The sequence below is a fragment of the Passer domesticus genome, unplaced genomic scaffold (genome assembly GCF_036417665.1).
Source record: "Passer domesticus isolate bPasDom1 unplaced genomic scaffold, bPasDom1.hap1 HAP1_SCAFFOLD_252, whole genome shotgun sequence".
In the NCBI taxonomy this organism is placed as follows: domain Eukaryota; kingdom Metazoa; phylum Chordata; class Aves; order Passeriformes; family Passeridae; genus Passer; species Passer domesticus.
In genome coordinates this window covers 188-28,031 of record NW_026990031.1, presented here as the reverse complement: position 1 = coordinate 28,031, position 27,844 = coordinate 188, and the positions used below count along the sequence as shown (strand labels likewise).

General features: G+C 60.1%; 1 protein-coding gene across 1 annotated transcript; it reads right to left on the bottom strand.

The window, feature by feature from the left end:
* Window positions 1-338: 338 nt before the first annotated feature.
* LOC135292253 (latent-transforming growth factor beta-binding protein 4-like) lies at window positions 339-27,580 on the bottom strand (the record flags this gene model as incomplete). Its single annotated transcript, XM_064406468.1, is given in 27 exon segments — window positions 339-532; window positions 1,623-1,722; window positions 1,724-1,752; window positions 2,917-3,345; window positions 5,430-5,474; window positions 5,477-5,531; window positions 5,533-5,582; window positions 7,390-7,536; window positions 8,457-8,585; window positions 9,849-9,917; window positions 11,309-11,594; window positions 11,596-12,098; window positions 13,380-13,505; window positions 14,135-14,266; window positions 15,286-15,417; window positions 16,320-16,443; window positions 18,291-18,456; window positions 18,532-18,631; window positions 19,814-19,933; window positions 21,311-21,436; window positions 22,374-22,458; window positions 22,460-22,500; window positions 23,703-23,750; window positions 23,753-23,827; window positions 24,427-24,454; window positions 25,913-26,220; window positions 27,413-27,580. Coding segments are annotated over 27 exon segments (3,815 nt in total), but the record flags the coding sequence as incomplete, so codon positions are not given.
* Window positions 27,581-27,844: the final 264 nt, after the last annotated feature.

The following is a 27,844-nucleotide window of genomic DNA, read 5'->3' as shown; positions in this document are numbered from 1 at the left end:
CAAATTTTGGTGGGGTGGGGGGGGAAATCCCAATTCTGGGGGGGGTTTCCAATTGTGGGGGGGGGGTCCCACTTCCTTGAGGTGGGGGGGGGCTCTTACCTGTATCCAACCCCCCCCCCAAAAAAAATGGGGAATCTTAAAAAAAAAAACCCCAAAACTCCTTTTTTTTATATAAAACCTTTATTCAGTAAAAATATGGTGAGGGGTCCCCAAATCCCCCCTCCCTTTTTATTTTGGGGGGGGGGGTGTCACAGCCACGAGGCTGAGTGGGGTGGGGGGGTGGAAATAACCCCCCCCCCCAAAAAAAAATGTCCTTTATATTTATTTTTGATATTTTTCTATACAAAACAAACCCACACAATAAATATGGGGAGGGGGGCTTCAGGCGTGGGGGGGCGCAGGGCGCAGCGGGGGGGGGTCCAGCGCCGGGGGGGGTCCCGGGGGGGGCACAGGCAGCGGAAGGAGCCGGGGGTGTTGAGGCAGCGCCACGGGGCGGGCACGGGGGGGGGCACCCCCAAACACTCGTCCACGTCTGGGGGAGAAATTTGGGGTGGAAAAGGGAAAATTTGGGTTAAAAAGGGAAAAATGGGGGTTTTTAGGGGGAAATTTGGGGGTTAAAGGGGGAAAATTTGGGGTTTTAGGGGGGAATTTGAGGGGAAATTCGGAATTGGGGCTGGGGAGGCACCCCCAAACACTCGTCCACGTCTGGGGGGGGGCGAAATTTGGGGTGAAAAAGGGGAAAAATTTGGGGTTTTTAGGGGAAAATTGGGGGTTATAAGGGAAAAAATGGGGTTTTAGGGGGGAATTTGGGGGGAAATTCGGAATTGGGGCTGGGGAGGCACCCCCAAACACTCGTCCACGTCTGGAGGGCGCAATTTGGGGTGAAAAAGGGGAAAAATTTGGGTTCAAAAGGGAAAATTTGGGTTAAAAAGGGAAAATTTGGGTTTTTTAGGGGAAATTTGGGGGTTAAAAACAAGGGAATTTGGGGTTTTTAGGGGAAAATTTGGGTTCAAATGGGGGAATTTGGGGGGGATTTGGGGGGAAATTGGGAATTGGGGCTGGGGGGGGGCACCCGCAAACACTCGTCCACGTCTGGGGGGGCGAAATTTGGGGTTAAAAAGGAAAAATTTGGGGTTTTTAGGGGAAAATTGGGGGTTAAAAAGGGGAAAAAATTGGGGCTCAGGAATTTGGGGAGGGGTCTCAGAATTTTGAGGTTTTTTTCAGGGGTTTAGAGCTCTCAAAATTTGGGATTTTTTTCCAAGGATTTTGAGGGACTTTTCAGGGATTTTGAGTTTGTTTTCAGGGATTTTGGGGCTCTGAAGATTTGGGGTTTTTAGAGGATTTTGGGGAGGGGTCTCAGGGATTTTTTGGGGGAGGGGTCTCAGGGATTTCAGTGTTTTTTCAAGGGTTTGGGAGGGGTCTCAGGGATTTCAGTGTTTTTTCAAGGGTTTGGAGCTCTCAAAATTTGGGTTTTTTCCAACATTTGGGATTTTTTTTCAGGGATTTTGAGGTTTTTTTCAGGGATTTTGGGGCTCACAGGATTCGGGTTTTTTCCCAGGGATTCTGGGGGATCTCGGGGATTTTGGGGAGGGGTCTCGGGGATTTTGGGGGGGGGCTCTGACCGAGGCAGTCCAGGCGGGCGGGGTCCAGCTGGAAGCCGGGGTCGCAGGCGCAGGTGAAGGCGTCGCCCACGCGGACGCAGCGCCCGTGGGTGCAGCCGCCTCAGGACCCCACACTCCTCCTCCCGGGCCCCTAAATTGGGGAGGGGGCTTCAGATCCCCCCAGAAAACACCCCAAAAAAATCCCCAAAATCTCACCCCAAAAAATGGGAAAAAAACCCCAAGTAAATGCCACCAAAATAAAATAAAATTAAATTCTCTTTTCTTCCCCTCTTCCAGGAATTCCTTCTGTGCCCCTAAATTGGGGAGGGGGCTTCAGATCCCCCCACCAGAAAAACCCCCCCCCCAAAAAATCCCCAAAATCCCCACCCCAAAAAGTGGGGGAAAAAACCCAAATAAACGCCACCAAAATAAAATAAAATAAATTCTCCTCTTCGGGAGTTCCTCCCGTGCCCTTAATTTTGGGGAGGGGGCTTCAGATCCCTCCCCGGAAAAATCCAAAAAAAACCCAAACCCACCCCAAAAAATGCCCCAAAACCCTTCCAAAATCCCAACTCCCCCCAAACCCCCAGAACTCCCCCAAAATCCCCCCAAAATTCACCAAAAAACCCAAAAATCCCCCAAACCCCCAAAACTCCCCCAAACCCCCCCCCCAAAAAACCCTAAAAAATTCCTCCAAAAATCCCCCCCAAAATCCCCAAAATCCCCCAAAAAATATCCCCAAAATCCCCCCAAAAATCCCCAAACTCCCCAAAATCCCCAAATTCCGCCCAAAATCTCCCCAAATCCCAAAATCCTCCCCCAGAAATCCCCAAAAAAACCCAACCCCCCTCAAAATCCCCCCCAAAAAATCCCCCCCAAAATCCCCAAAATCCCCCTAAAAAAAACCAAACCCAAATCCCCCCAAATCCCTCCAAAAACCCTGCAAAAAAACCCAGAATCCCCTCAAAAATCCCCAAAATCCCCCTAAAATCCCCCCCAAATCCCAAAACTCCCCCAAAAATCCCCTCAAATCCCCCAAAATCCCCTCAGAAATCGCCAAAATCCCCCCAAAAATCCCAAAATCCACCCAAAAAAACCAAAAATTCCCCCCCAAAATCCCCAAAATTCCCCAAAAATCCCCCCTAAAATCCCAAACCCCCCCCAAAAATCCCAAAAACCCTTCCAAAAATCCCCAAATCCCCCCAAAATCCCCCAAAAAACACAAAAAATCCCCCCCAAATTCCACGAAAATCCCCAAAATCCCAAAAAACCCCAGAATTCCCCCAAAACCCCCCCAAAAATCCCCCCGCCTCACCTTCCTCCTCCTCCTCCTCCTCCTCCTCCTCCTCCTCCTCCTCGGGGGTCCCGTGGGGTTGGAAGTTCCAGCGGGGGCCCCCGCGGGGGGTCCCGGGGGGGGTCGGGGGGCTCAAATCGGGGGTCCCCTCCCCCGGGGGTCCCCAAAACCCTCGTAGCCGGGGGGGGGAGGGGCGTACAGGGGGTCCCCCGCCCCTCCCCCACCCCCCCGGGGGTCGTAGCCCAAGCCCCCCCCACCCCCCCCAAAAGGGTAGGGGTCGTAATGGGGGCTCAGCCCCCCGAAAAACTCGGGGGGGCCCCCGTAGGGGAGGGGCCCGAATTGGGAGGGGGCGAAATGGGGGAAATTTGGGGAGGGGTCGTAGAGGGGGGGGAGCTGCGGGGGGGCGAAGTTCGGGGGGTCTCAGGACGTTGCAGAGGAGCTCGAAGTCGTCTGGGGGGGGAGGGGGAAAAAAATAAAAGGGGGGGGGTTGGGGGGGACCCCGAAATTTGGGGAGGGGTCCCGAGATTGGGGGAGTTTGGGGAGGGGGTTGGGGTTTTTTTTGGGGGGGGGGTTGGGGGGATTTTGGGGGGATTTGGGGGGTTTTTAGGGGGGTTTTTTGGGGGGTTTTGGGGGGGGTTGGCTTATTTTGGGGGGGCGGTTTTGTTTTTTTGGGGGGGGATTTGGGGGGTTTGGGGAAGGTTTTGGGGAGGTTTGGGGGGATTTTGGGGGTTTTGGGGTTTTTTGGTGATTTTTGAGGGGATTTTGGTGATTTTTGAGGGGATTTTTGGGGGGATTTTGGGGGATATGAGGGGATTTTTTGGGGGAGTTTTGGGATTTTGGGGGGATTTCAGGGGGATTTTGGGGATTTTTGAGGGGATTTTTAGGTTTTTTGGGGGGATTTTGGTGATTTTTGGGGGGGATTTGGGAGGGATTTTGGGGGGGTTTTGGAGGATTTGGGGGTTTTTGGGGGTTTTTTTTGGAGGTTTTGGGGGGATTTGGGGTTTTTTTGGGGGGTTGGGGATTTTGGGGGTTTTTTGGGGGGGGATTTTGGGGTTCTTGGGGTTTTTTTGGGAGTGGTTGGAGGATTTTGGGCTTTTTTGGGGTGATTTTGGGTTTTTGGGGGGGTTTGGTTTTTTGGGGGGGGATTTTGGGGTTTTTTCGGGGAGATTTTGGGTTTTTTTGGGGGGGTTGTGTGTTTTTGGGGGATTTGGGGGTTTGAGGGGGGGTCTGATTAGGGGGGGGTCCCGTGTCCCCCATCCCGGGGGTCTAAACCCCTCCCCCACCTCTTCAAGACCCCTCCCAGTGCTCCCAGTTCCATACTGGTCCCAGTCCCTCCCCTGGATTTGGGGCTGGATTTGGGGGTCCCGGGGCTGAATTTGAGGGGGGGTCCCGGGGCTGAATTTGGGGAGGGGCCCCGGAGGGTCTCACCGGAGTGGGTGGCGGGGCACAGGGGTCCCCATCCCGGGCTCTCCCCATCATCTCCCAGTGCTCCCAGTCCCCCATACTGGTCCCAGCCCCTTTCCCGGTTTCGGGGGCTGGATTTGGGGGTCCAGGGGCCGGATTTGGGGGGGGTCCCGGGGCTGAATTTGGGGAGGGGTCTCACCGGAGTGAGGGGCGGGCAGAGCGCGCACTCCATGACCCATCCTTTGAGCCCCCTCCCATCATCTCCCAGTGCTCCCAGTCCCCATACTGGTCCCAGTCCCCTGCCCCGGTTTCGGGGCTGGATTTTGGGGGTCCCGCGGCTGGACTTGGGGGGGGGTCCCGAGGCTGAATTTGGGGAGGGGTCCCGGGGCTGGATTTGGGGGGGGGGTCCCGAGGCTGAATCTGGGGAGGGGTCTCACCGGAGTGGGGGGCGGGGCACAGGGGTCCCCATCCCGGGCTCTCCCCCATCATCTCCCAGTGCTCCCCAGTCCCCATACTGGTCCCAGTCCCAGCCCCATTCCCGGTTTTGGGGCTGGATTTGGGGGTCCCGGTGCTGAATTTGGGGAGGGGTCTCACCGGAGTGGGGGGCGGGGCAGAGCCCGCACTCCATGCCCCATCCCGGGGTTCCACACCCTCCCAGTCCCCATACTGGTCCCAGCCCCTTCCCCGGTTTCGGGGCTGGATTTGGGGGTCCCGGGGCTGGATTTGGGGGGGGGTCCCGAGGCTGAATTTGGGGAGGGGTCTCACCGGAGTGGGGGGCGGGGGCACAGGGGTCCCCATCCCGGGCTCCCCCCATCATCTCCCAGTGCTCCCAGTTCCCCATACTGGTCCCAGCCCCTTCCCCGCGCTCCCCGGTTTTGGGCTGGATTTGGGGGTCCCGGGGCTGGATTTGGGGGAGGTCCCCGGGGCTGAATTTGGGGGAGGGGTCTCACCGGAGTGGGGGGCGGGGGCAGAGCCCGCACTCCATGCCCCATCCCGGGGTTCCACACCCTCCCAGTTCCCATACTGGTCCCAGCCCCTTCCCCGCGCTCCCTGGTTTCGGGGCTGGATTTGGGGGTCCAGGGGCCGGATTTGGGGGGGGTCCCGAGGCTGAATTTGGGGAGGGGTCTCACCGGAGTGGGGGGCGGGGCAGAGCGCGCACTCCATGCCCCAGGCCTGCCGTACAGGCAGCAGCACTCGGTGTAGGTCACCGGGGCCGCCCGCCGGGGCCGCCCCGCACACCAGGTCCGGCCCCACCTCCTGCCAGCACACGGCCGCCGACCCCTCTGGGGGGCACAAATTTGGGGAGGGGTCTTAATCGGGGGGGTGCCGAACCCCAAAAATTCACCCCCGTTATGGAGAACCCCAAAAAAACGCCATTAATGGGAGCCCCAGGTAACCCCAAAAGCCTCAAAATCCCCAAATTAACCCCAAAATCGAGGTGAGCCCCCTCCCCTATGCAGGCACGCGGCAGCCGACCCCTCTGGGGGGCACAAATTTGGGGAGGGGTCTTAATCGGGGGGGTGCCGGACCCCAAAAATCGATCCCCGTTATGGGGAACCCCAAAATCGGCGTTTAATGGGGACAGCAGGTAACCCCAAAAATCGAGGTGAGCCCCCTCCCCTATGCAGGCACGCGGCCACCGACCCCTCTGGGGGGCAGAAATTTGGGGAGGGGTCTTAATTGGGGGGTGCCGAACCCCAAAAATGGATCCCCGTTATGGAGAACCCCCAAAATCGGCGTTAATGGGAGCCCCAGGTAACCCCAAAAGCTTCAAATCCCAAATTAACCCCAAAAACTGAGGTGAGCCCCCCATGGACAGCACCGACCCCTCTGGGGGGCAGATATTTGGGGAGGGGTCTTAATCGGGGGGTGCCGGACCCCAAAAATGGATCCCCGCTATGGGGAACCCCAAAATCGGCCCCAAAACCCCTCCTAACTGCCCTAAAACCCCTCCTAACCCCCCAAAATCCCCTCTAAACCCCCCAAAATCCCCCCAAACCCCCCCAAACCGGGGTCCCCCTCACCCCCCCCCGATATCGGGGACCCCCAGGGACCCCCCAAAAACCCAACTTAAACCTCATGCAAACTCCCCAAACCCTTCCTAAACCCCCTCTTAACCCCCCAAAACCCCTCCTAACCCCCAAAATCCCCTCTAAACCCCCCAAACCGGGGTCCCCTCAGCCCCCCCGATATAGGGGACCCCCCGGGGCCCCCCCAAACCCAACCTAAACCTCCCTCAAACCCCATCTGAACCCCACTAAAACCCCTCCTAACTGCCCTAAAACCCCTCCTAACCCCCCAAAACCCTTCCTAACCCCCCAAAATCCCCTCTAAACCCCCCCAAACCGGGGTCCCCTCAACCCCCCGATATCGGGGACCCCCCGGAACCCCCCAAAACCCAACTTAAACCTCCCTTAAACCCCTCAAACCTTTCCTAAACCCCCTCCTAACCCCCCAAAATCCCCCTCCTAACCCCCCTAAATCCCCCTAACGCCCCCAAACCGGGGTCCCCTCACCCCTCCCGATATCGGGGACCCCCAGGGACCCCCAAAACCCAACTTAAACCTCATATAAACACCCCAAACCCCATCGAAACCCCCTCTTAACCCCCCAAAACCCCTTAAACCGGCCCCAAAATCCCCTCCTAACCCCCCAAAATCCCCCTAACCCCCCCAAACCGGGGTCCCCTCACCCCTCCCGATATCGGGGACCCCCAGGGACCCCCCAAAACCCAATTTAAACCTCATATAAACACCCCAAACCCCATCTAAACCCCACTAAAACCCCTCTTAACCCCCCAAAACCCCTTAAACCGCCCCAAAATCCCCTCCTAACCCCCCAAAATCCCCCTAACCCCCCCAAACCGGGGTCCCCTCACCCCCCCCCCGATATCGGGGACCCCCCGGAACCCCCCAAAACCCAACTTAAACCTCCCTTAAACCCCCCAAACCCCATCTAAACCCCGCTAAAGCCCCTCCTAACCCCCAAAACCCCTCCTAAAAATCGAAAATCCCCCCCAAACCCCCCAAACCGGGGTCCCCTCACCCCCCCCCGATATCGGGGACCCCCCGGACCCCCCCCAAAGCCCACCCGGGTTGGAGTCGTTGGCCACGCAGCGGCGCTGGGAGGGGTCGAGGACGAGCGGGGGGGCGCAGGAGCAGAGGTACGAGCCCACCGTGTTCACACAGAGCCCCCCCAGGCACGGCTCGGCCTCGGCCGCCGCGCACTCGTCGTTGTCTGGGGGGGAAATCGGGGTCAGGGGGGATTTGGGGGGATTTTGGGGGGATTTGGGGGATTTGGGGGGATTTTGGGGGGATATTGGGGCGGTTTAAGGGGGATTTGGGGTCTTAACGGTGGAGTTTAGGGGGTATAAGGTGAGTTTGGGGGGGGATTTAGGAGGGATTTGGGGAATTTAGGGGGTCAGACACGGGTCCTGGCAGGTCCAGACAGACACCGACAGACAGACACAGGTCCTGGCAGGTACAGACGGACAGAGACAGACACAGACGGACACAGACAGACAGACACGGGCCCCGGCAGGTCCTGGCAGGTACAGACGGACACAGACAGACAGACACGGGCCCCGGCAGGTCCTGGCAGGTCCTGGCAGGTACAGACGGACAGAGACAGACACAGACGGACACAGACAGACAGACACGGGCCCCGGCAGGTCCTGGCAGGTACAGACGGACACAGACAGACAGACACGGGCCCCGGCAGGTCCTGGCAGGTCCTGGCAGGTACAGACAGACACAGACAGACACAGACAGACACAGACAGGTCCTGGCATGCCCCGGCAGGTCCTGGCAGGTACAGACGGACACAGACAGACACAGACAGGTCCTGGCAGGTACAGACAGACACGGACAGGTCCCGGCAGACCCCGGCAGGTCCTGGCAGGTACAGACGGACACAGGCAGACAGACACAGGTCCTGGCAGGTACAGACAGACACAGCCAGGTCCTGGCAGGTACAGACAGACACAGACAGGTCCTGGCATGCCCCGGCAGGTCCTGGCAGGTACAGACAGACACGGACAGACACAGACAGGTCCTGGCAGGTACAGACGGACACAGACAGACAGACACAGGTCCTGGCAGGTACAGACGGACACAGGCAGGTCCCGGCAGGCCCCGGCAGGTCCTGGCAGGGCTCACCCACGCACTGCAGGTGCTCCTGCTCGAAGTAGAAGCCGCTGGGGCAGAAGCAGCTGAAGGCGGGGGCGGCGTTCACGCAGAGCCCCCCCCGGCAGAGCGCGGGCCCGAACAGCGAGCACTCGTCCACGTCTGGGGGGACAGGGGCACCCCGAAATCACAGGGACACCCCCAAAATCACAGGGACACCCCGGAGTGACAGGGACATCCCGGAATCACAGGGGCACCCCGAAATCACAGGGGCACCCCGGAATCACAGGGGCACCCCGGAATCACAGGGACACCCCGGAGTCACAGGGACACCCCCACAGTGACAGGGACACCCCACAGTGACAGGGACACCCCAAAGTGACAGGGACACCCCACAGGGACAGGGACACCCCCACAGTGACAGGGACACCCCCACAGGGACAGGGACACCCCACAGTGACAGGGACACCCCCCACAGTGACAGGGACACCCCACAGGGACAGGGACACCCCACAGGGACAGGGAAACCCCACAGGGACAGGGACACCCCAAAGTGACAGGGACACCCCAAAGTGACAGGGAAACCCCACAGGGACAGGGACACCCCACAGGGACAGGGACACCCCCACAGGGACAGGGACACCCCAAAGTGACAGGGACACCCCCACAGTGACAGGGAAACCCCACAGGGACAGGGACATCCCCACAGGGACAGGGACACCCCACAGGGACAGGGACACCCCCACAGGGACAGGGACACCCCGGAATCACAGGGGCACCCCAAAGTGACAGGGACACCCCGAAATCACAGGGACCTCCCCAGAGTGACAGGGGCACCCCAAAGTCACAGGGACCCCCCCCTGGGGACCCCTTCATGGAAAAGGGGGACACAAGGACACCCCCAAAGTGACAGGGGACACCCAAAATCACAGGGACACCCCAGAGTGACAGAGACACCCCCAGAGTGACACCCCGAAATCACAGGGACACCCCAAAGTCACAGGGACACCCCCAGGACCCCCCTGGGACCCCCCCAAGTGACCCCCCCCGATGGAAAAGGGGACACGGGGACCCCCTCCCCCAGAGTGACAGGGACCCCCCCAAAAGTGACAGGGACACCCCAAAGTTGCAGAGACCCCCCCCTGAAAGTAACAGGGACCCCCCCAAAGTCACAGAGACCCCCCAAAGTCACAGGGACCCCCCAAAGTCACGGGGACACCCCTGAAAGAGATAGGGACCCCCCCAAAGTGACAGAGACACCCCAAAATCACAGGGGACCCCCCAATGTGACAGAGACACCCCCCAAAGTCACAGGGACCCCCCCCAAAGTCACAGAGACCCCCTCGGGGACCCCCCCAGGGACAAAGGGGGGACACGGCCCCCCCCCAGGGGCGGGGGGTCTCACCTGGGGGGTCCCGGACTCACCTGTGGGGGGGCCCTGGGGGGTCTCGGGCAGGCGGCCGGGCCCGTGGGGACACAGGGACAGGTGAGCATCTGGGGGGGCACGGGGCGGGGTCAGGGACCCCAAAATTCTGCCCAGGACCCCCCCCCCAAATTCTGTTTGTGGCCCCCCCCTTTCCTCTTTCCCATTCCTTAAATCTGTCCCAATTGTTTTTGGGGGAGTTCTGGGGGTCCCAAATCCACCCCAAATCCATCCCAAATCACCCCAAATCACCCCTAAATCCCGTCCTAAATCCACCCCAAATTCCATCCCGAATCCACCCCAAATTCACCTCAACCCCCCCCCCAAATCCCACCCCAAATCCACCCCAAATCCATCCCAAATTCACCCCAACCCCCCCCAAATCCCACCCCAAATCTACCCCAAATTCACCCTAAATCCACCCCAAATCCCAAGACAAATCCACCCCAAATCCCAGCACAAATCCCACCCCAAATCCCCCCAAAATCCCACCTCAAATTCACCCCAAATCCACCCCAAAATGCCACCCCAAATCCCACCCCAAATCCACTCCAAAACCCAGCACAAATTCACCCCAAATCCCACCCCAAATCCTCCCCAAATCCCACCCCAAATCCATCCCAAATCACCCCAAATCACCCCTAAATCCCGTCCTAAATCCACCCCAAATCCCACCCCAAATTCCATCCCGAATCCACCCCAAATTCACCTCAATCCCCCCCCAAATCCCACCCCAAATCCACCCCAAATCCATCCCAAATTCACCCCCAACCGCCCCCCAAATCCCACTCCAAATCTACCCCAAATTCACCGAAATCCACCCCAAATCCATCCCAAATCCCACTCCAAATCCACCCCAAATTACCCCCAAATCCACCCCAAATCCCACCCTGAGGTTTTTGGGGTATCCCAGGGGTCCCAAATCCCACCCGAGGTTTTTGAGGTGTCCCTCACCTGTGCCGGGAGCGGGGCAGGGCTGCTCGGGGCACCGTGCCCCCCATGCCCACCCCAAATTCCCCTAAAATCCCCCCCAAATCCCATCCCAAATCCCACCCTGAGGTTTTTGGGGTGTCCCTCACCTGTGCCCGGTGTGGGGCAGGGCTGCTCGGGGCACCGTGCCCCCCATGCCCACCCCAAATCCCCCCCAAATCCCCCTAAAATCCACCCCAAATCCCATCCCAAATCCCACCCTGAGGTTTTTGGGGTGTCCCAGGGGTCCCAAATCCCACCCTGAGGTTTTTGGGGTGTCCCTCACCTGTCCCAAATCCCACCCGAGGTTTTTGGGGTGTCCCTCACCTGTCCCAAATCCCACCTGAGGTTTTTGGGGTGTCCCTCACCTGTGCCCGGTGTGGGGCAGGGCTGCTCGGGGCACCGTGCCCCCCATGCCCACCCCAAATCCCCCTAAAATCCCCCCCATATCCCATCCCAAATCCCACCCTGAGGTTTTTGGGGTGTCCCTCACCTGTGCCGGGAGTGGGGCAGGGCTGCTCGGGGCACCGTGCCCCCCATGCCCACCCCAGGGTGCAGCAGCACTGCGCGCGGGTCACGTTCGGGGCCAGGACCCCGCAGGCCCTGCTGAAACACGAGGCCACCCCAAAATCCCCGGGAGGAGTCTGGGGTCTGGTTTGGGGGCTTTGGGGTCTGGTTTGGGGGCTTTGGGGTCTGACTTGGGGGATTTGGGGTCTGATTTCAGGGGTTTGGGGTCTGATTTCGGGGCTTTGGGGTCTGATTTGGGGACTTTGGGGTCTGATTTCGGGGATTTGGGGGTCGCATTTCGGGATTTGGGGGTCTGGTTTGGGGACTTTGGGGTCTGATTTCGGGGCTTTGGGGTTGGATTTCGGGGCTTTGAAGTCTGATTTGGGGACTTTGGGGTCTGATTTGAGGGGATTGGGGTCTGATTTGAGGGGTTTGGGGTCTGGTTTGGGGACTTTGGGGTCTGATTTCAGGGCTTTGGGGTTGGATTTGGGATCCAATTTGAGGGATTTGGGATCCAATTTGAGGGATTTGGGGTCCAATTTGAGGGGTTTGGGGTCTGATTTCGGGGCTTTGGGGTCTGATTTCGGGGCTTTGGGGGCTGTGGGGGATCTGGGGGATGATCTGGGGGCTCTGTGGGGTCGGCGGGGCCCCGCAGCGGCCGGTGACGGGGTCGAACTCCTGCCGGGAGTCGGGGCACAGGCACAGGAAGGAGCCCTCGACGTTCTCGCAGCGCTCGGCCCCACAAACCCCGCGGAGCGTCTGGCACTCGTCCACGTCTGCGGGGTGGGGTTTGGGGTTTTGGGATTTGGGATTTGGGGTTTGGGATTTTGGGATTTGGGGGTTTGGGGTTTGGGGGTTTGAGTTTGGGAAGGGGGAAATGGGGGCAGAGGGATTGGGGTGGGCACTCGGCCCCACAAACCCCGCGGAGCCGTCTGGCACTTGTCCACGTCTGCGGGGTGGGGTTTGGGGTTTGGGGATTTGGGGTTTGGGGATTTGGGGATTTGGGGTTTGGGGTTTGGGATTTGGGGTTTGGGGTTTTGGGATTTGGGGTTTGGGGATTTGGGATTTGGGGTTTGGGATTTGGGGTTTGGGGATTTGGGGTTTGGGTTTGGGAAGGGGGAAATGGGAGCAGAGGGATTGGGGTGGGCACTCGGCCCCACAAACCCCGCGGAGCGTCTGGCACTCGTCCACGTCTGCGGGGTGGGGATTTGGGGTTTTGGGATTTGGGATTTGGGGTTTGGGATTTGGGGTTTGGGGTTTGGGATTTGGGGTTTGGGGGATTTGGGGTTTGGGGATTTGGGATTTGGGGTTTGGGGGATTTGGAGGATTTGGGTTTGGGATTTTGGGGATTTGGGGTTTGGGGTTTGGGGGTTTGGGGTTTGGGGGTTTGGGATCTGGGGGATTTGAGGTTTGGGATTTGGGGTTTTGGGGTTTGGGATTGGGAACAGGGGAATGGGGGCAGAGGGATTGGGGTGGGCGCTCGGCCCCACAAACCCCGCGGAGCGTCTGGCACTCGTCCACGTCTGCGGGGTGGGATTTGGGGTTTGGGGTTTGGGGTTTTAGGATTTGGGGTTTGGGGTTTGAAGTTCGGGATTCTGGGGATTTAGGGTTTGGGGAATTTGGGGTTTGGGGTTTGGGATTTTGGGAGATTTGGGATTGGGGATTTGGGGGGATTTGGAATGGGGGATTTGGGGTGGGAATGAGGACACAAGGCCAGGGCCAGGAGCAGTGGCCATGTCCTCGCAGTGGTGGCCGTGCCGCGCGTCTCGTAGCCGGGGTCGCAGGGATTGGGGCAGGAATGGGGACACAGGGGCAGGGATTTGGGGCACAGGAGCAGGGATTTGGGTGTCCCCAGGGGCAGTGGCCGGTGTCCCCGGGCCGGTGGCCGTACCCACGCAGTGGTGGCCGTGCCGCGCGGTCTCGTAGCCGGGGTCACAGGCATTGGGATGGGGACACTGGGATGGGAATGGGGACACAAGGATGGACACAGGGGCACAGGGGCAGGGATTTGGGTGTCCCCAGGGGCAGTGGCCGTGTCCCCGGGCCGGTGGCCGTACCCACGCAGTGGTGGCCGTGCCGCGCGGTCTCGTAGCCGGGGTCGCAGGCGCACTGGAAGGAGCCGGGCAGGTTGTGGCAGGTGGCGTGGGCGCCGCACAGGGTCCCGTTGGAGCACTCGTCCACGTCTGGCACGGGGCGGGACAAGGGGTTGGGGACATCCCGAGGTCCTTGGCCACCCCCGGGGCTGGCCTTTGTCCCCTGGCATCCCCAGCCCAGTCCCTGTGTCCCCATGTCTATCCCTGCGTCCACATGTCCATCCCGGTGTCCCCATCCTGATCCCACATCCTTACGTCCCCATCCCCAAACCCAAATCCCAAATCCCAACCCCAATCCCAATCCCTCACCGAGGCAGTCCCCGCCGTCCCCGGGCCGGAATCCCGGCTGGCACTTGGGCATGATCCCATATCCCAATCCCAAATCCCAATCCCAATCCCAAATCCCAAATCCCAAATCCCAAATCCCAATCCCATTACCAATCCCAATCCCAATCCCAGTCCCCTCACCGAGGCAGTCCCCGCCGTCCCCGGGCCGGAATCCCAGCTGGCACTTGGGCATGATCCCATATCCCAAATCCCAATCCCAATCCAATCCCAAATCCCAAATCCCAATCCCATTACCAATCCCAATCCCAATCCCAGTCCCCTCACCCAGGCAGTCCCCGCCGTCCCCGGGCCGGAATCCCGGCTGGCACTCGGCACGATCCCATATCCCATATCCCAAATCCCAATCCAATCCCAAATCCCAATCCCCTCACCGAGGCAGTCCCCGCCGTCCCCGGGCCGGAATCCCGGCTGGCACTCGGGCACGCAGCGATAGGAGCCCGGGATGTTCTCGCAGCGCTGCGCCCCACACAGCCCGGCCCCGTACTCCTGGCACTCGTCCACGTCTGGGATCCGGATGGGGACACGGGGACAATCAGGGACATGGCAGGATGGGGACATCGGGATGGGGACATCCAGAACCCTGGGAGCAGCTCCTGGACCATCCCCATCCCTGTGCCCGTCCCAATTCCTGTGTCACCATTCTCAGGCCAGTCCCCATTCCCATCCCAGTATCCCAATCCCAATCCCAGTCCCCATATCCCCATATTCCCATATCCCCATTTCCATCCCAATCCCAATGTCCCCATCCCCATATCCCCATATCCCCATATCTCCATTCCCATCCCAATCCCAATGTCCCCATCCCCATCCAGTCCCCATATCCCCATTTCCATCCCCCATATCTCCATATCTCCATATTCCCATATCCCCATATTCCCATACCCATCCCAATGTCCCCATCCCCATCCCAGTCCCCATATCCCCATTTCCATCCCCCATATCCCCATATCTCCATATCTCCATATCCCCATAACCCCATATTCCCATATCCCCATTCCCATCCCAATCCCAATGTCCCCATCCCCATATCCCCATATTCCCATATTCCCATATTCCCATATTCCCATATTCCCATATCCCCATATCCCCATATCCTCATAACCGCATTCCCATCCCAATCCCAGTGTCTGTATTCCCATCCCAGTCCCCATATCCCATATTCCCAGTATCTCCATCCCAGTCTCCACTTCCCCCTCCCAGTCCCCATATCCCATACCAATCCCAAATAGCACATTCCCAAATCCCACTGTCCTGGTCCCTCACCGAGACAGTCCTTACCGTGGCCAGGCTGGAATCCCGGCTGGCACTTGGGAACAATCCCATATCCCAATCCCAAATTCCAAGTCCCCAATCCCATGTCCCAAATCCTTCACCGAGGCAGTTCCTGCTGTCGCCGGGCCGGAATCCCAGCTGGCACTCAGGATCAATCCCATATCCCAATCCCAAATCCCATATCCCAATCCCAAATCCCAAATCCCAAATCCCAAATCCCAAATCCCAAATCCCAATCCCAATCCCTCACCGAGGCAGTCCCCGCCGTCCCCGGGCCGGAATCCCGGCTGGCACTCGGGCACGCAGCGATAGGAGCCCGGGATGTTCTCGCAGCGCTGCGCCCCGCACAGCCCGGCCCCGTACTCCTGGCACTCGTCCACGTCTGGGATCCGGATGGGGACACGGGAATGGGGACATTGGGATGGGGACATTGGGATGGGGACATTGGGATGGGGACATTGGGATCAGGGACATGGGGATGGGGTGGGAACACAGGGATATGGGGAGTCCCGATGTCCCCACACCCATCCCATTCCCCAGATTCCCACCCCATATTCCACATTCCCACCCCATCTGCCATCCCCATCCCATATATCTCATCCCCACCCCATATATCTCATCCCCACCCCATATATCCCATCCCCACCCCATATATCCCATCCCCACCCCACATCCCACATCCCCACCCCATATCCCGATCCCCACCCCATATCCTCAATCCTCACCCCATATATCTCATCCCCACCCCATATATCCCATCCCACCCCACATCCCACATCCCCACCCCACATCCCACATCCCCACCCCATATTCCACATCCCCACCCCATATATCCCATCCCCACCCCATATATCCCATCCCCACCCCATATATCCCATCCCCACCCCACATCCCACATCCCCACCCCATATTCCACATCCCCACCCCATATCCTCAATCCTCACCCTATATCCCCCATCCCCACCCCATATATCCCATCCCCACCCCATATCCTCAATCCTCACCCCATATATCCCATCCCCACCCCATATATCCTATCCCCACCCCATATCCACCATCCCCACCCCATATCCCGAATCCCCACCCCACATTCCACATCCCCACCCCCATATCCCACATCCCCACCCCACATCCCACATCCCCACCCCATATCCACCATCCCCACCCCATATCTCCCATCCCCACCCCATATCCACCATCCCCACCCCATATCCACCATCCCCACCCATATCCCCATCCCCACCCCACATCCCGAATCCCGAATCCCGCTCCCTGCCCGCTCACCGCGGCACTCGGCCTTGGCGTCGTCGGTGCGGAACCCGGCCGGGCACTGGCACTGGAAGGAGCCGTCGGTGTTGAGGCAGCGCCCGCCCGCGCACACGGCCCCCGCGCTGGCACTCGTCCACGTCTGGAGTCGGGGACATCAGGATTTGGGATTTGGGGTTTGGGATTTGGGGTTTGGGACATAGGGATTTGGGGTTTGGGATTTGGGATTTGGGGTTTGGGGTTTGGGATATGGGAATGGACTGGGTGTGGTGGCTGTTGGCGCACACGGCCCCACGCTGGCACTCATCCACGTCTGGAGTCGGGGACATCAGGATTTGGGGTTTGGGGTTTGGGATTTGGGATTTGGGGTTTGGGATATGGGAATGGACTGGGTGTGGTGGCTGTTGGCGCACACGGCCCCACGCTGGCACTCATCCACGTCTGGAGTCGGGGACATCAGGATTGGGGTTTGGGGTTTGGGATTTGGGGTTTGGGGTTTGGGATATGGGAATGGACTGGGTGTGGTGGCTGTTGGCGCACACGGCCCCACGCTGGCACTCATCCAGTCTGGAGTCGGGGACATCAGGATTTGGGATTTGGGGTTTGGGATTTGGGATTTGGGGTTTGGGGTTTGGGATATGGGAATGGACTGGGTGTGGTGGCTGTTGGCGCACACGGCCCCACGCTGGCACTCATCCACGTCTGGAGTCGGGGACATCAGGATTTGGGATTTGGGGTTTGGGATTTGGGGTTTGGGACATAGGGATTTGGGGTTTGGGGTTTGGGATTTGGGATTTGGGGTTTGGGGTTTGGGATATGGGAATGGACTGGGTGTGGTGGCTGTTGGCGCACACGGCCCCACGCTGGCACTCATCCACGTCTGGAGTCGGGGACATCAGGATTTGGGGTTGGGGTTTCAGACATTGGGATTTGGGGTTTGGGACATTGTGATTTGGGATTTGGGGTTTGGGACATTGGGATTTGGGATTTGGGATTTGGGGTTTGGGATTTGGGATGTGGCAATGGGCTGGGTGTGGCGGCTGCTGGCACAGATGGCCCCGCGCCAGCACTCGTCCACGTCTGCAGGGGGATTTGGAATTTGGGGTTTGGGACATCAGGATTTGGAATTTGGGGTTTGGGGTTTGGGGTGTGGGGATGGGGGTGACCATGGGGATGCTGGGATGGGCATGGGGACCACCCGGACTGGGATGGAAATGGGGACTGGGACTTGGCATGGGAACACCGGGGCTGGGACAGACATGGGGACACCAGAATTGGGATGGTGACACCGGGATTGGGATGGTGACACTGGGCTGGGATGATGACACTGGGACTGGGATAACCCTGGGGACACCAGGATTGGCACGGTGACACCAGGACTGGGACAATCATGGTGACACTGGGACTGGGATGGTGACACCGGGACTGGGATGGTGACACCGGGATTGGGATGGTGACACTGGGACAACCATGGTGACACTGGGACTGAGATGGTGACACCAGGACTGGGACAATCATGGTGACACTGGGACTGGGATGGTGACACCAGGACTGGGATGGTGACACCAGGACTGGGATGGTGACACCGGGACTGGGATGGTGACACCGGGACTGGGACAACCCTGGGGACATTGGGACTGGGACGATCATGGTGACACCAGGACTGGAATGGTGACACTGGGACTGGCACGGTGACACCAGGACTGGAATGGTGACACTGGGACTGGAACAGCCATGGGGACACCAGGACTGGCACGGTGACACCGTGACTGGCACGGTGACACCAGGACTGGGATGGTGACACTGGGACTGGAACAACCCTGGTGACACCAGGACTGGCACGGTGACACCAGCACTGGAACAACCGCGGACAAAGCCACGAGGACCCAAACCCCACAACCCCAACCCCAAACAACGCCCCGCCACCACCACCACCACCCCGGGGTGCCCCCGAGGTGCCACCACGCTGTCCCGGGCTGTGCCACGCACCGGCGCAGGCGTGCCGTCGGCGGTGCTGGCGTAGCCGTCGGCGCACAGGCAGCGGAAGGAGCCGGCCGTGTTGACGCACTCGCCGTGCGGGAAGCAGAAGTCACCCTCCAGGCACTCGTTGACGTCTGCGGGGCCACCAGAAGGTCACCCGGGGCCACCAGAAGGTCACCCGGGCCGGTGGCAGCGCCGGGCGTCCCCACGGGCGTCCCCGCTCACCCTGGCAGGCGTGGCGCCGGCGGCGGCGCGGTAGCCGCGGTGGCACTCGCAGCGGAAGGAGCCGGCCGTGTTGAGGCAGCGGCCGTGGGGGGCGCAGGGGGAGCCCCCCGAGCACTCGTCCACGTCTGGGGGGACATCGGGGACACCAGGGGACATCAGGAGACATCGGGGACATCAGGGACAGGAGTTATGGGGTCTCCAAGTGCCCTGAGTTATGATGACCCCATAACAGAGTGACCACAAGTCATGGTCAACCCATGGCGTGGTGACCCTGAGACCTCATCCACGTCTGGGGGGACATCGGGGTCACCAGGGGGACATGGGGACATCAGGGGACCTCAGGGGACATCGGGGACATCAGGGGTGGTGGCCACAGGAGTTATGGGGTCCCCAAGTCCCTTAAGCCATGGTGACCCCATGGTGTGGTGACCACAAGTCATGGTCAACCCGTGGCGTGGTGACCCTGAGACCTCGTCCACGTCTGGGGGGACATCGGGGTCATCAGGGGACATCAGGGGACATCAGGGGGACAGGGGGACAGGAGTTATGGGGTCTCCAAGTCCCTTAAGTCATGGTGACCCCGTAAAAGAGTGACCACAAGTCACGGTCATGCCATGGCGTGGTGACCCCGAGCACTCGTCCATGTCTGGGGGGGACACTGGGGTCACCAGAGGGACATGGGGACACCAGGGGGACATCAGGGACAGGAGTTATGGGGTCTCCAAGTGCCCTGAGTTATGGTGACCCATAACAGAGTGACCACAAGTCATGGTCAACCCATGGCGTGGTGACCCTGAGCACGCGACCACCACACTGGTGACACAGGGGACACTGAGGTGACACAGAGGGGACACTGAGGGGACACAGGTGACACTGAGGGTGACACAGGTGACACAGAGGGGACACTGAGGGGACACAGGTGACACTGAGGTGACACAGGTGACACTGAGGTGACAGAGGTGCCAGCGGTACCTGCGCAGCGGCCCTGGCGCAGCCGGAAGCCCTCGGGGCAGGGCTGTGCCCAGGGGCACGGGGACACTGAGGGGACACTGAGGTGACACTGAGGTGACACTGAGGTGACACAGGTGACACAGGTGACACTGAGGTGACAGAGGTGCCAGCGGTACCTGCGCAGCGGGCCCTGGCGCAGCCAGAAGCCCTCGGGGCAGGGCTGTGCCCAGGGCATGGGGACACTGAGGGGACACTGAGGGGACACAGGTGACACAGGTGACACAGAGGTGACACAGGTGACACAGGTGGCACAGGTGACACTGAGGTGACACAGGTGACACAGGTGCCAGCGGTACCTGCGCAGCGGCCCTGGCGCAGCCGGAAGCCCTCGGGGCAGGGCTGGCAGCGGAAGGAGCCCGCCGTGTTGACGCACTCCTGGCCCGGACACGCCAGGTGGTTCTCGCACTCGTCGATGTCTGAGGGGACATTGGGGACATCAGGGGACATCAGGGGGGACCCCAAGTCATGGTGACCCCACAACAATGACCACAGGTTGTGGTGACCCCATAACAGTGATCACAGGCCGTGGTGACCCCAAGTTCTCTCACTCGTCCGATGTCTGAGGGGGACATCGGGGACATCGGGGACAGCAGGGGGGACCCCGAGTCATGGTGACCCCAAAACAGTGACCACAGGTTGTTGTGACCCCATGGAGTGACCACAGATCATGGAGACCCCATGGAGTGACCACAGGTCATGGTGGCCCCATGGAGTGACCACAGGCCGTGGTGACCCCATGTTCTGGCACTCATCAATGTCTGAGGGGGGACATCGGAGACATCGGGGACATCAGGGGGGACCCCGAGTCATGGTGACCCCATGGAGTGACCACAGTGACCCCATAACAGAGTGACCACAGGCCACGGTGACCCCATGGAGTGACCACAGGTTGTGGTGACCCCAAGTTCTCTCACTCGTCGATGTCTGAGGGGACATTGGGGACATGGGGGACAGCAGGGGGGGACCCCGAGTCATGGTGACCCCGTAACAGTGACCAACAGGCCATGGTGACCCCATGGAGTGACCACAGGTCATGGTGACCCCGTGGAGTGACCACAGGCCGTGGTGACCCCATGGAGTGACCACAGGTTGTTGTGACCCCGTGGAGTGACCACAGGCCGTGGTGACCCCATGGAGTGACCATTGGTCATGGTGACCCCAAGTTCTCGCACTCGTCGATGTCTGAGGGGACACTGGGGACATCACGGGGGACCTTGAGTCATCGTGACCCCAAAGAGTGACCACAGGTTGTTGTGACCCCATAACAGTGACCACAGGCCATGGTGACCCCAAGTTCTCGCACATCGTCAATGTCTGAGGGGACATCGGGGACATCGGGGGAATTTGGGGGACATCAGGGGGGACCCTGACTCATGGCAGGGTGGCCTCAGCAGATATGGGGGCCCAAAGTCATGGTGACCCCATAACAGTGACCATAGGCCATGGTGACCCCATGGAGTGACCACAGGTTGTGGTGACCCCAACACAGAGTGACCACAGGTCGTGGTGACACCATGGGGTGGTGACCCCCAGGACCACTGACCCTACTGCACAGAGACCCCTCCCCAATGCCCCCAGAGACCCCTCCCAGTCCCTCCAGTGCCCCCCAGTGCCCCCCAGTGCCCCGCACTCACCCTGGCAGGGCTGGTCGCCCCCAGACCCGCGGTAGCCCCCCGGGCACAGAGACCCCTCCCAGTGCCCCCCAGTGCCCCCATGGAGTGCCCCCCAGTCCATCCCAGTCCCTCCCAGTCCACCCCAGTGCCCCCCAGTGCCCCCCAGTGCCCCGCACTCACCCTGGCAGGGCTGATCGCCCCCAGACCCGCGGTAGCCCCCCGGGCACACGCACTCGTAGCCCCCGGGCCGGTTCTCGCAGCGCCCGTGGGCGCAGGGCGGGGGGCTCTGCAAGCACTCGTCGATGTCTGCGGCACGGGGGGCACAGGTGAGGTTTGGGGGGCTCAGGTGAGGGACAGGTGAGGGCATAGGTGGGGTTTGGGGGGCCCAGGCATGCCCAGGTGTATTTTGGGGTGCCCCCAGGTGTGCCCAGGTGTGTTTTTGGGGCTCAGGTGTGGTTTGGGGTGCCCCCAGGTGTGGTTTGGGGGCCCAGGTGAAGTTTGGGGTGCCCCCAGGTGTGCCCAGGTGTGGTTTCGGGCGTGCCCAGGTGTGGTTTTGGGTGCCCCCAGGTGTGTTTGGGTGCCCCCAGGTGTGCCCAGGTGTGTTTTGGGGTGCCCCCAGGTGTGTTTTTTGGGTGCCCCCAGGTGTGTTTGGGTGCCCCCAGGTGTGCCCAGGTGTGCCCAGGTGTGTTTTGGGGTGCCCCCAGGTGTGTTTTGGGTGCCCCCAGGTGTGTTTTTGGGTGCCCCCAGGTGTGTTTTGGGTGCCCCCAGGTGTGTTTTGGGGTGCCCCCAGGTGTGTTTTGGGGTGCACCCAGGTGTGTTTTGGGTGCCCCCAGGTGCACCCAGGTGTGGTTTGGGGTGCAACCCAGGTGCGCCCAGGTGTGCCCAGGTGTGTTTTGGGTGCCCCCAGGTGTGTTTTGGGTGCCCCCAGGTGTGTTTTGGGGGTGCACCCAGGTGTGTTTTGGGTGCCCCAGGTGCGCCCAGGTGTGGTTTGGGGTGCACCCAGGTGCGCCCAGGTGTGCGCAGGTGTGTTTTTGGGTGCCCCCAGGTGTGTTTTGGAGTGCCCCCAGGTGTGCCCCAGGTGTGTCTGGGGGCCCAGCTGTGTTTTGGGGTGTGCCCAGGTGTGCCCAGGTGTGTTTTGGGGGCCCAGGTGTGGTTTGGGTGCCCCCAGGTGTGTTTGGGGTGCCCCTGGGTGTGCCCAGGTGTGTTTTGGGGTGCCCCCAGGTGTGCCAGGTGCGCTGCTGACCTCGGCACTCGGTGCCCGCGGGCTCGGAGGTGAAGCCGGCGCCGCAGAGGCACCGGAAGCTGCCCACGGAATTCTCGCAGCGCCCCCGGGGAGCAGGGCGGGGGCACCTGGCGGCACTCGTCGATGTCTGCGGGCACAGGGGGCTCAGGTGAGGGGCACAGGTGGGCACAGGTGAGCTCAGGGGGGCTCAGGGGGGCTCAGAATATGGGGAAAGATGGGCAGCAGGTAGCACAGGTAAGGGACACAGGGGGGCTCAGGTGGGCACAGGTGAGCTCGGGGGGCTCAGGGGGCACAGGTGGGCACAGGTGAGCTCAGAATATGGGGAAGGATGGGCACAGGTGGGCACAGGTGGGCTCAGTCACAGGTGGGCTCAGAATATGGGGGAAGATGGGCACAGGTGAGCACAGGTGAGCACAGGGGGCACAGGTGGGCTCAGGGGGGCACAGGTGAGATCAGGTAATGGGGACAGGTGGGCACAGGTGAGCTCAGGGGGCACAGGTGGGCTCAGGTGGGCACAGGTAATGGGGACAGGTGGGCTCAGGTGGGCACAGGTGAGAACCCCCCCAAATCCACCGAAATCCTCCCCAAATCCCCCCCCAAATCCCCTTTAAACCCCCAAATCCCCCCAAATCCCCCCCCGGGCCCCCTCCCCACTCACCGACGCAGTGCGTGCCCTGGGGGCTCAGCCAGAAAGCCCCCCAAAACCCCCCCCAAATCCCCCCCAAATCCATTTAAAACCCCCCCAAATCCCCCCAAATCCCCCCAAATCCCCCCCAAATCCCCCCCAATCCCCTCAAGCCCCCCCAAATCCCCCAAGACCACCCCAAATCCCCCCCAAACCCCCCCAGGACCACCCCAAATCCCCCCCAAACCCCCCGAAATCCTCCCCAAATCTCCCTAAAACCCCTTTAAAACCCCCCAAATCCTCCCCAAATCCCCCCGGGCCCCCTCCCCACTCACCGACGCAGTGCGTGCCCTGGGGGCTCAGCCAGAACCCCCCAAAACCCCCCCAAAATCCCTTTAAATCCCCCAAAGCCCCCCCAAATCCCCCCAAGACCCCCCAAATCCCCTCAAAACCCCTTTAAACCCCCCCAAATCCCCTCAAATTCCCCCCAAATCCCCTCAAATCCCCTCGAGCCCCCTCCCCACTCACCGACGCAGTGCGTGCCCTGGGGGCTCAGCCAGAAGCCCCCCCAAGACCCCCCCAAATCCCCCCACTACCCTTTAAACTCCCCAAATCCCCCCTAAATGCCCCCAAAACCCCCTTTCAACCCCCCAAATCCCCCCAAATCCTCCCCAAATCCCCCCCCGGGCCCCCTCCCCACTCACCGACGCAGTGCGTGCCCTGGGGGCTCAGCCAGAAGCCCCCCCGGCACAGCAGGTGTAGCCCCCTCCCCCCCGGGGCACGCAGCGCCCGGGGCCGCACACCGAGGGGTCGCGCTGGCACGGGGACACTGCGGGATTGGGGGGATTTGGGGGGTTTTAGGGATTTTGGGGGATTTTAGGGGATTTTGGGAGATTTTATGGGAATTTTAGGGAAATTTAGGGGAGTTTATGGGGATTTTTAATGGGGTTTTGGGGGGATTTTAGGGCATTTATGGGATCCCCTCAAACACCCCAAATCCCCCAAACCCCACCAAACTCCCCCAAATCCCCCGAAATTCTCCCGCAAGCCCCCCAAAATCCCCCCCAATTTCCCCAAATCCCCCCTAAACCTCCCCAAATCCTCCCCAAATCTTCCCTAAATCCCCCCAAGTTCCCCCCAAACTCCCTCAAACCCCCTAAAATCCCTCCTAAATCCCCCCAAACTCCCCCAAATCCACCCAAAGCCCCCCTCAAATCCCCCAAATCCCCCCAACCCCCCCCAAAGCCCCCCTCAAATCCCCCCCAAACCCCCCCGAGCCCCCCCCGATCCCCCCCCAATCCCCCTCAAATCCCCCCCAACGCCCCCAAACCCCCTCAATCCCCCCCAAATCCCCCCCAAATCCCCCCCAAATCCCCTCAAATCCCCCTCAAATCCCCCCAAATCCCCCCGGGACCCCTCCCCTCTCACCGGGCTCCGGGGGGGGCAGGGTGGGGGGCTGGGCCGGGGCACCACGATCACCTCGGGGCCGGGGGGGGGGCGGGCGGGGGGGGCCGGGGGGTCCCGGCCGGGGGGGGGCTCCGGGGCTGGAGAGAAAAAAAAGGGGGGCAGGGGTTAAATTTGGGGGATTTGGGGGGGTTTGGGTGGGATTTTGGGAGATTGGGGGGATTTGGGGGGGGATTTGGGGGAATTTAGGAGGGGTTTGGGGGGGATTTGGGGGTGTTGAGGGGGATTTGGGGGGATTTTGGGGGGGATTTGGGGGAATTTGGGGGGGGACTTGGGGGAATTTGGGTGGGATTTGGGGAGTTTGGGAGGATTTGGGGGAAGTTAGGTGGGATTTGGGGAAATTTGGGTGGGATTTTGGGGGAATTTGGGGAGGATTTGGGGGAATTTAGGGGGATTTGTGGAGAATTTGGGGGGGGTTCGGGGGTATTAAGGCAATTTCGGGGGATTTGGGGGGATTTTGAGGGTTTTTGGGGGCGATTTGAAAGTATTTGGGGGGGAGATTTGAGGAAATTTGGGGGGGTTTTGGGGGGGTTTTGGGGGGGATTTGGGGATTTGGAGGAATTTTTGGGATTTTTCCGGGGGTTTTTTGGGGGATTTTTTCCGGGTTTTATTTTGGGGTGCTCAGGGTGATTTTCGGGGGGTGCTCACAGGGGCTGGGGGCGCTGCGGGGGGCTCCCAGCGGGACCCCCGCCCCGTCGTGGCCCAGGAACTGGGTGGTTTTTTATTGTTTTTTGGGGGGTTTTTGGGTTTTTTTCCCGTGTTTTTGGGGGTATTTTTGGGGGTTTTTTTTGGGTGCTCCGGGTGATTTTTTTTTTGTTTGTTTGTTTGTTGTTTGTTTGTTTTTTGGTTTTTTTGTTTTGTTTTTGTTTTTTTTTTTTTCTTAATTTTTTGTGGTTTTTAGGATTTTTTCCGGGTTTTTTGGGGGATTTTTTCCGGATTTTTTGGGGGATTTTTTCAGGAATTTTTTTTGGGGTGCTCAGGGTGATTTTGGGTGCTCACAGGGGCTGGGTTAGGAGGGGTTTTAGGGCGGATTTTGGTGATTTTTTGGGGGGTTTTTTGGTGTTTTTTGAGGTTTTTTTGGGTTTTTTTGGGGATTTTTCGGGGGGGATTTTTTTGGGGTGCTCAGGAATTATTTTGGGGGTGCTCAGGGTGATTTCGGGGGGTGCTCACAGGGGCTGGGGGCGCTCCGGGGGGGGGGGGTTTAGGAGGGGTTTTAGGGTGGATTTTGATGCTTTTTTGGGGTTTTTTGTGTGTTTTTTGGGGGTTTTTTGGGTTTTTTGGGATTTTTTCCGGGTTTTTTTGGGGGTGCTCAGGGATTTTTTTGGAGTGTTCAGGGATTTTTTTTGGGGGTGCTCAGGGATTTTTTTGGAGTGCTCAGGGATTTTTTTTTGGGTGCTCAGGGATTTTTTTTTTTGGGTGCTCAGGGATTTTTTTTGGGTGCTCAGGGATTTTTTTTTTTGGGGTGCTCAGGGATTTTTTGGGGGTTTTTTTCTAATTTTTTGGTGGTTTTCGGGTTTTTTTGGGGGATTTTTTCTGGGTTTTTTGGGATTTTTCGGGGTTTTTTTGGGGGGATTTTTTCCGGGTTTTTTTTGGGGTGCTGAGGGATTTTCGGGGGGTGCTCACAGGGGCTGGGGGCGCTGCGGGGGGCTCCCAGCGGGACCCCCGCCCCGTCGTGGCCCAGGAACTGGGTGTTGATGCGCAGGTCCGAGGCCGAGTAGTGATAGCCGGGCCCGGCGGGGCAGATCTCACGGAACCCCTCTGGTGGGGAGGGGGCCGGGGCACAATTGGGTCTGGGGGCTCCTCCCGGGGCCGGGGGGACCCTCCACAGCTCGGGGGACCCCCCCAGCCCCAGCCCGGCTTGGGTTTGTTCGTCCCCCACCCAAAAAATTCAGGTTTGCCTTAAAAATTCGTGTCTGAGATTTTGGACCCCTCCCAAATTCCGGGGTCCCCCCTGAACATCTCAGACCCCTCCCCCAAATTCCAGACCTGTCCCCAATTCCTGAGTCCCTCCTGAAGGCCGCAGACCCCTCCCCAAATTCTCAGACCCCTCCCCAAATTCCTGAGTCCCTCCCCAAATTCCAAGACCTCTCCCCAATTTCCAAGACCCCTCCCCAAATTCCTGGACCCCTCTTGACCATCTCAGACCCCTCCCCCAATTTCCAGACCCCTCCCCAAATTCCTGGGTCCCTCATGAACTCTCAGTCCCCTCCCCAATTTCCAGGACCCCTCTCCAATTTTTTGGGACCCCTCCCCAAATTCCGGAACCCCTCCCCAAATTCTCACGACCCCCCAGATCCTTTCCCCCCTCATCCGAATTTTGGGGTCCCCCTCCAAATTCTAATTCCCTCCCCCAATTCTGACCCCCCCCCAAATCCCTGGAACCCCTCCCCAAATTCCGAGCCTCCCCGAGCCCCTTGGACACCCCCAGACCCATTTCCCCCCCCCCCAGTCCCCCAATTTTGGTGGTTTTTTGCATTTTGGGGGGAATTTCGGAGTTTTTGGGGCTCCCCAGACACTGAATTTTCTCCCCGCGAATTGAGGGTGGTCCCAGAAATTTGGGAACCCGTAAAAAATTTTGGGGCGGGGGTCTCAGGAGCTTCAGAACCTCCCAAAAACTTTTGGGCTGCTCCCCCAGTCCCCCCAATTTTGGGGTTTTTTTGGCATTTTGGGGGAATTTCGGAGTTTTTGGGGCTCCCCGGACACCGAATTTCCCCCCCCGCGAATTGAGGGTGGTCCCAGAAATTTGGGAACCCCTAAAAAATTTTGGGGCTGGGGTCTCCGAAACTTCACGACCACCCAAAACCCTTTTAAGCTGCGTGAGAACCGGGGGGGAAAACCCAAAATCCGCCTCATTTTGGGGGCCGAATTTTGGGTTTTTTTCCCACCGCAAGAGCCGGATTGCTTCCCCCGGATTTGAGGGGGGTCTCGGGGATTTGGGGAGGGGTCTCACCGGATCCGAAGGGGGGGCAGAGCAGGCAGGAGCCCCCCCAGGCTTTGCCCACGCGGCTGCAGCAGCAAACCTGGCGGGTGATGTTGCGCAGGGTGGGCAGCGCGCAGCCCCCGCCCTCCCGCAGCAGGCGGAAACACGGACCGCGGGCCTCCGACAGCACCTGCTGGGCTGGGGGACAGCTGGTGAGCACCTGGGGCCCTCCCAGTTCATCCCAGTTTGTCCCAGTCCATCCCAGTTTGTCCCGGTCCCAGCCCAGCGCAGCCCCCGCCCTCCCGCAGCAGGCGGAAACACGGACCGCGGGCCTCCGACAGCACCTGCTGGGCTGGGGGAGCGCCTGGTGAGCAACTGGGGCTCTCCCAGTTTGGCCCAGTTCATCCCAGTTTGGCCCAGTTTGTCCCGGTCCCAGCCCAGCCCAGCCCCCGCCTCCCGCAG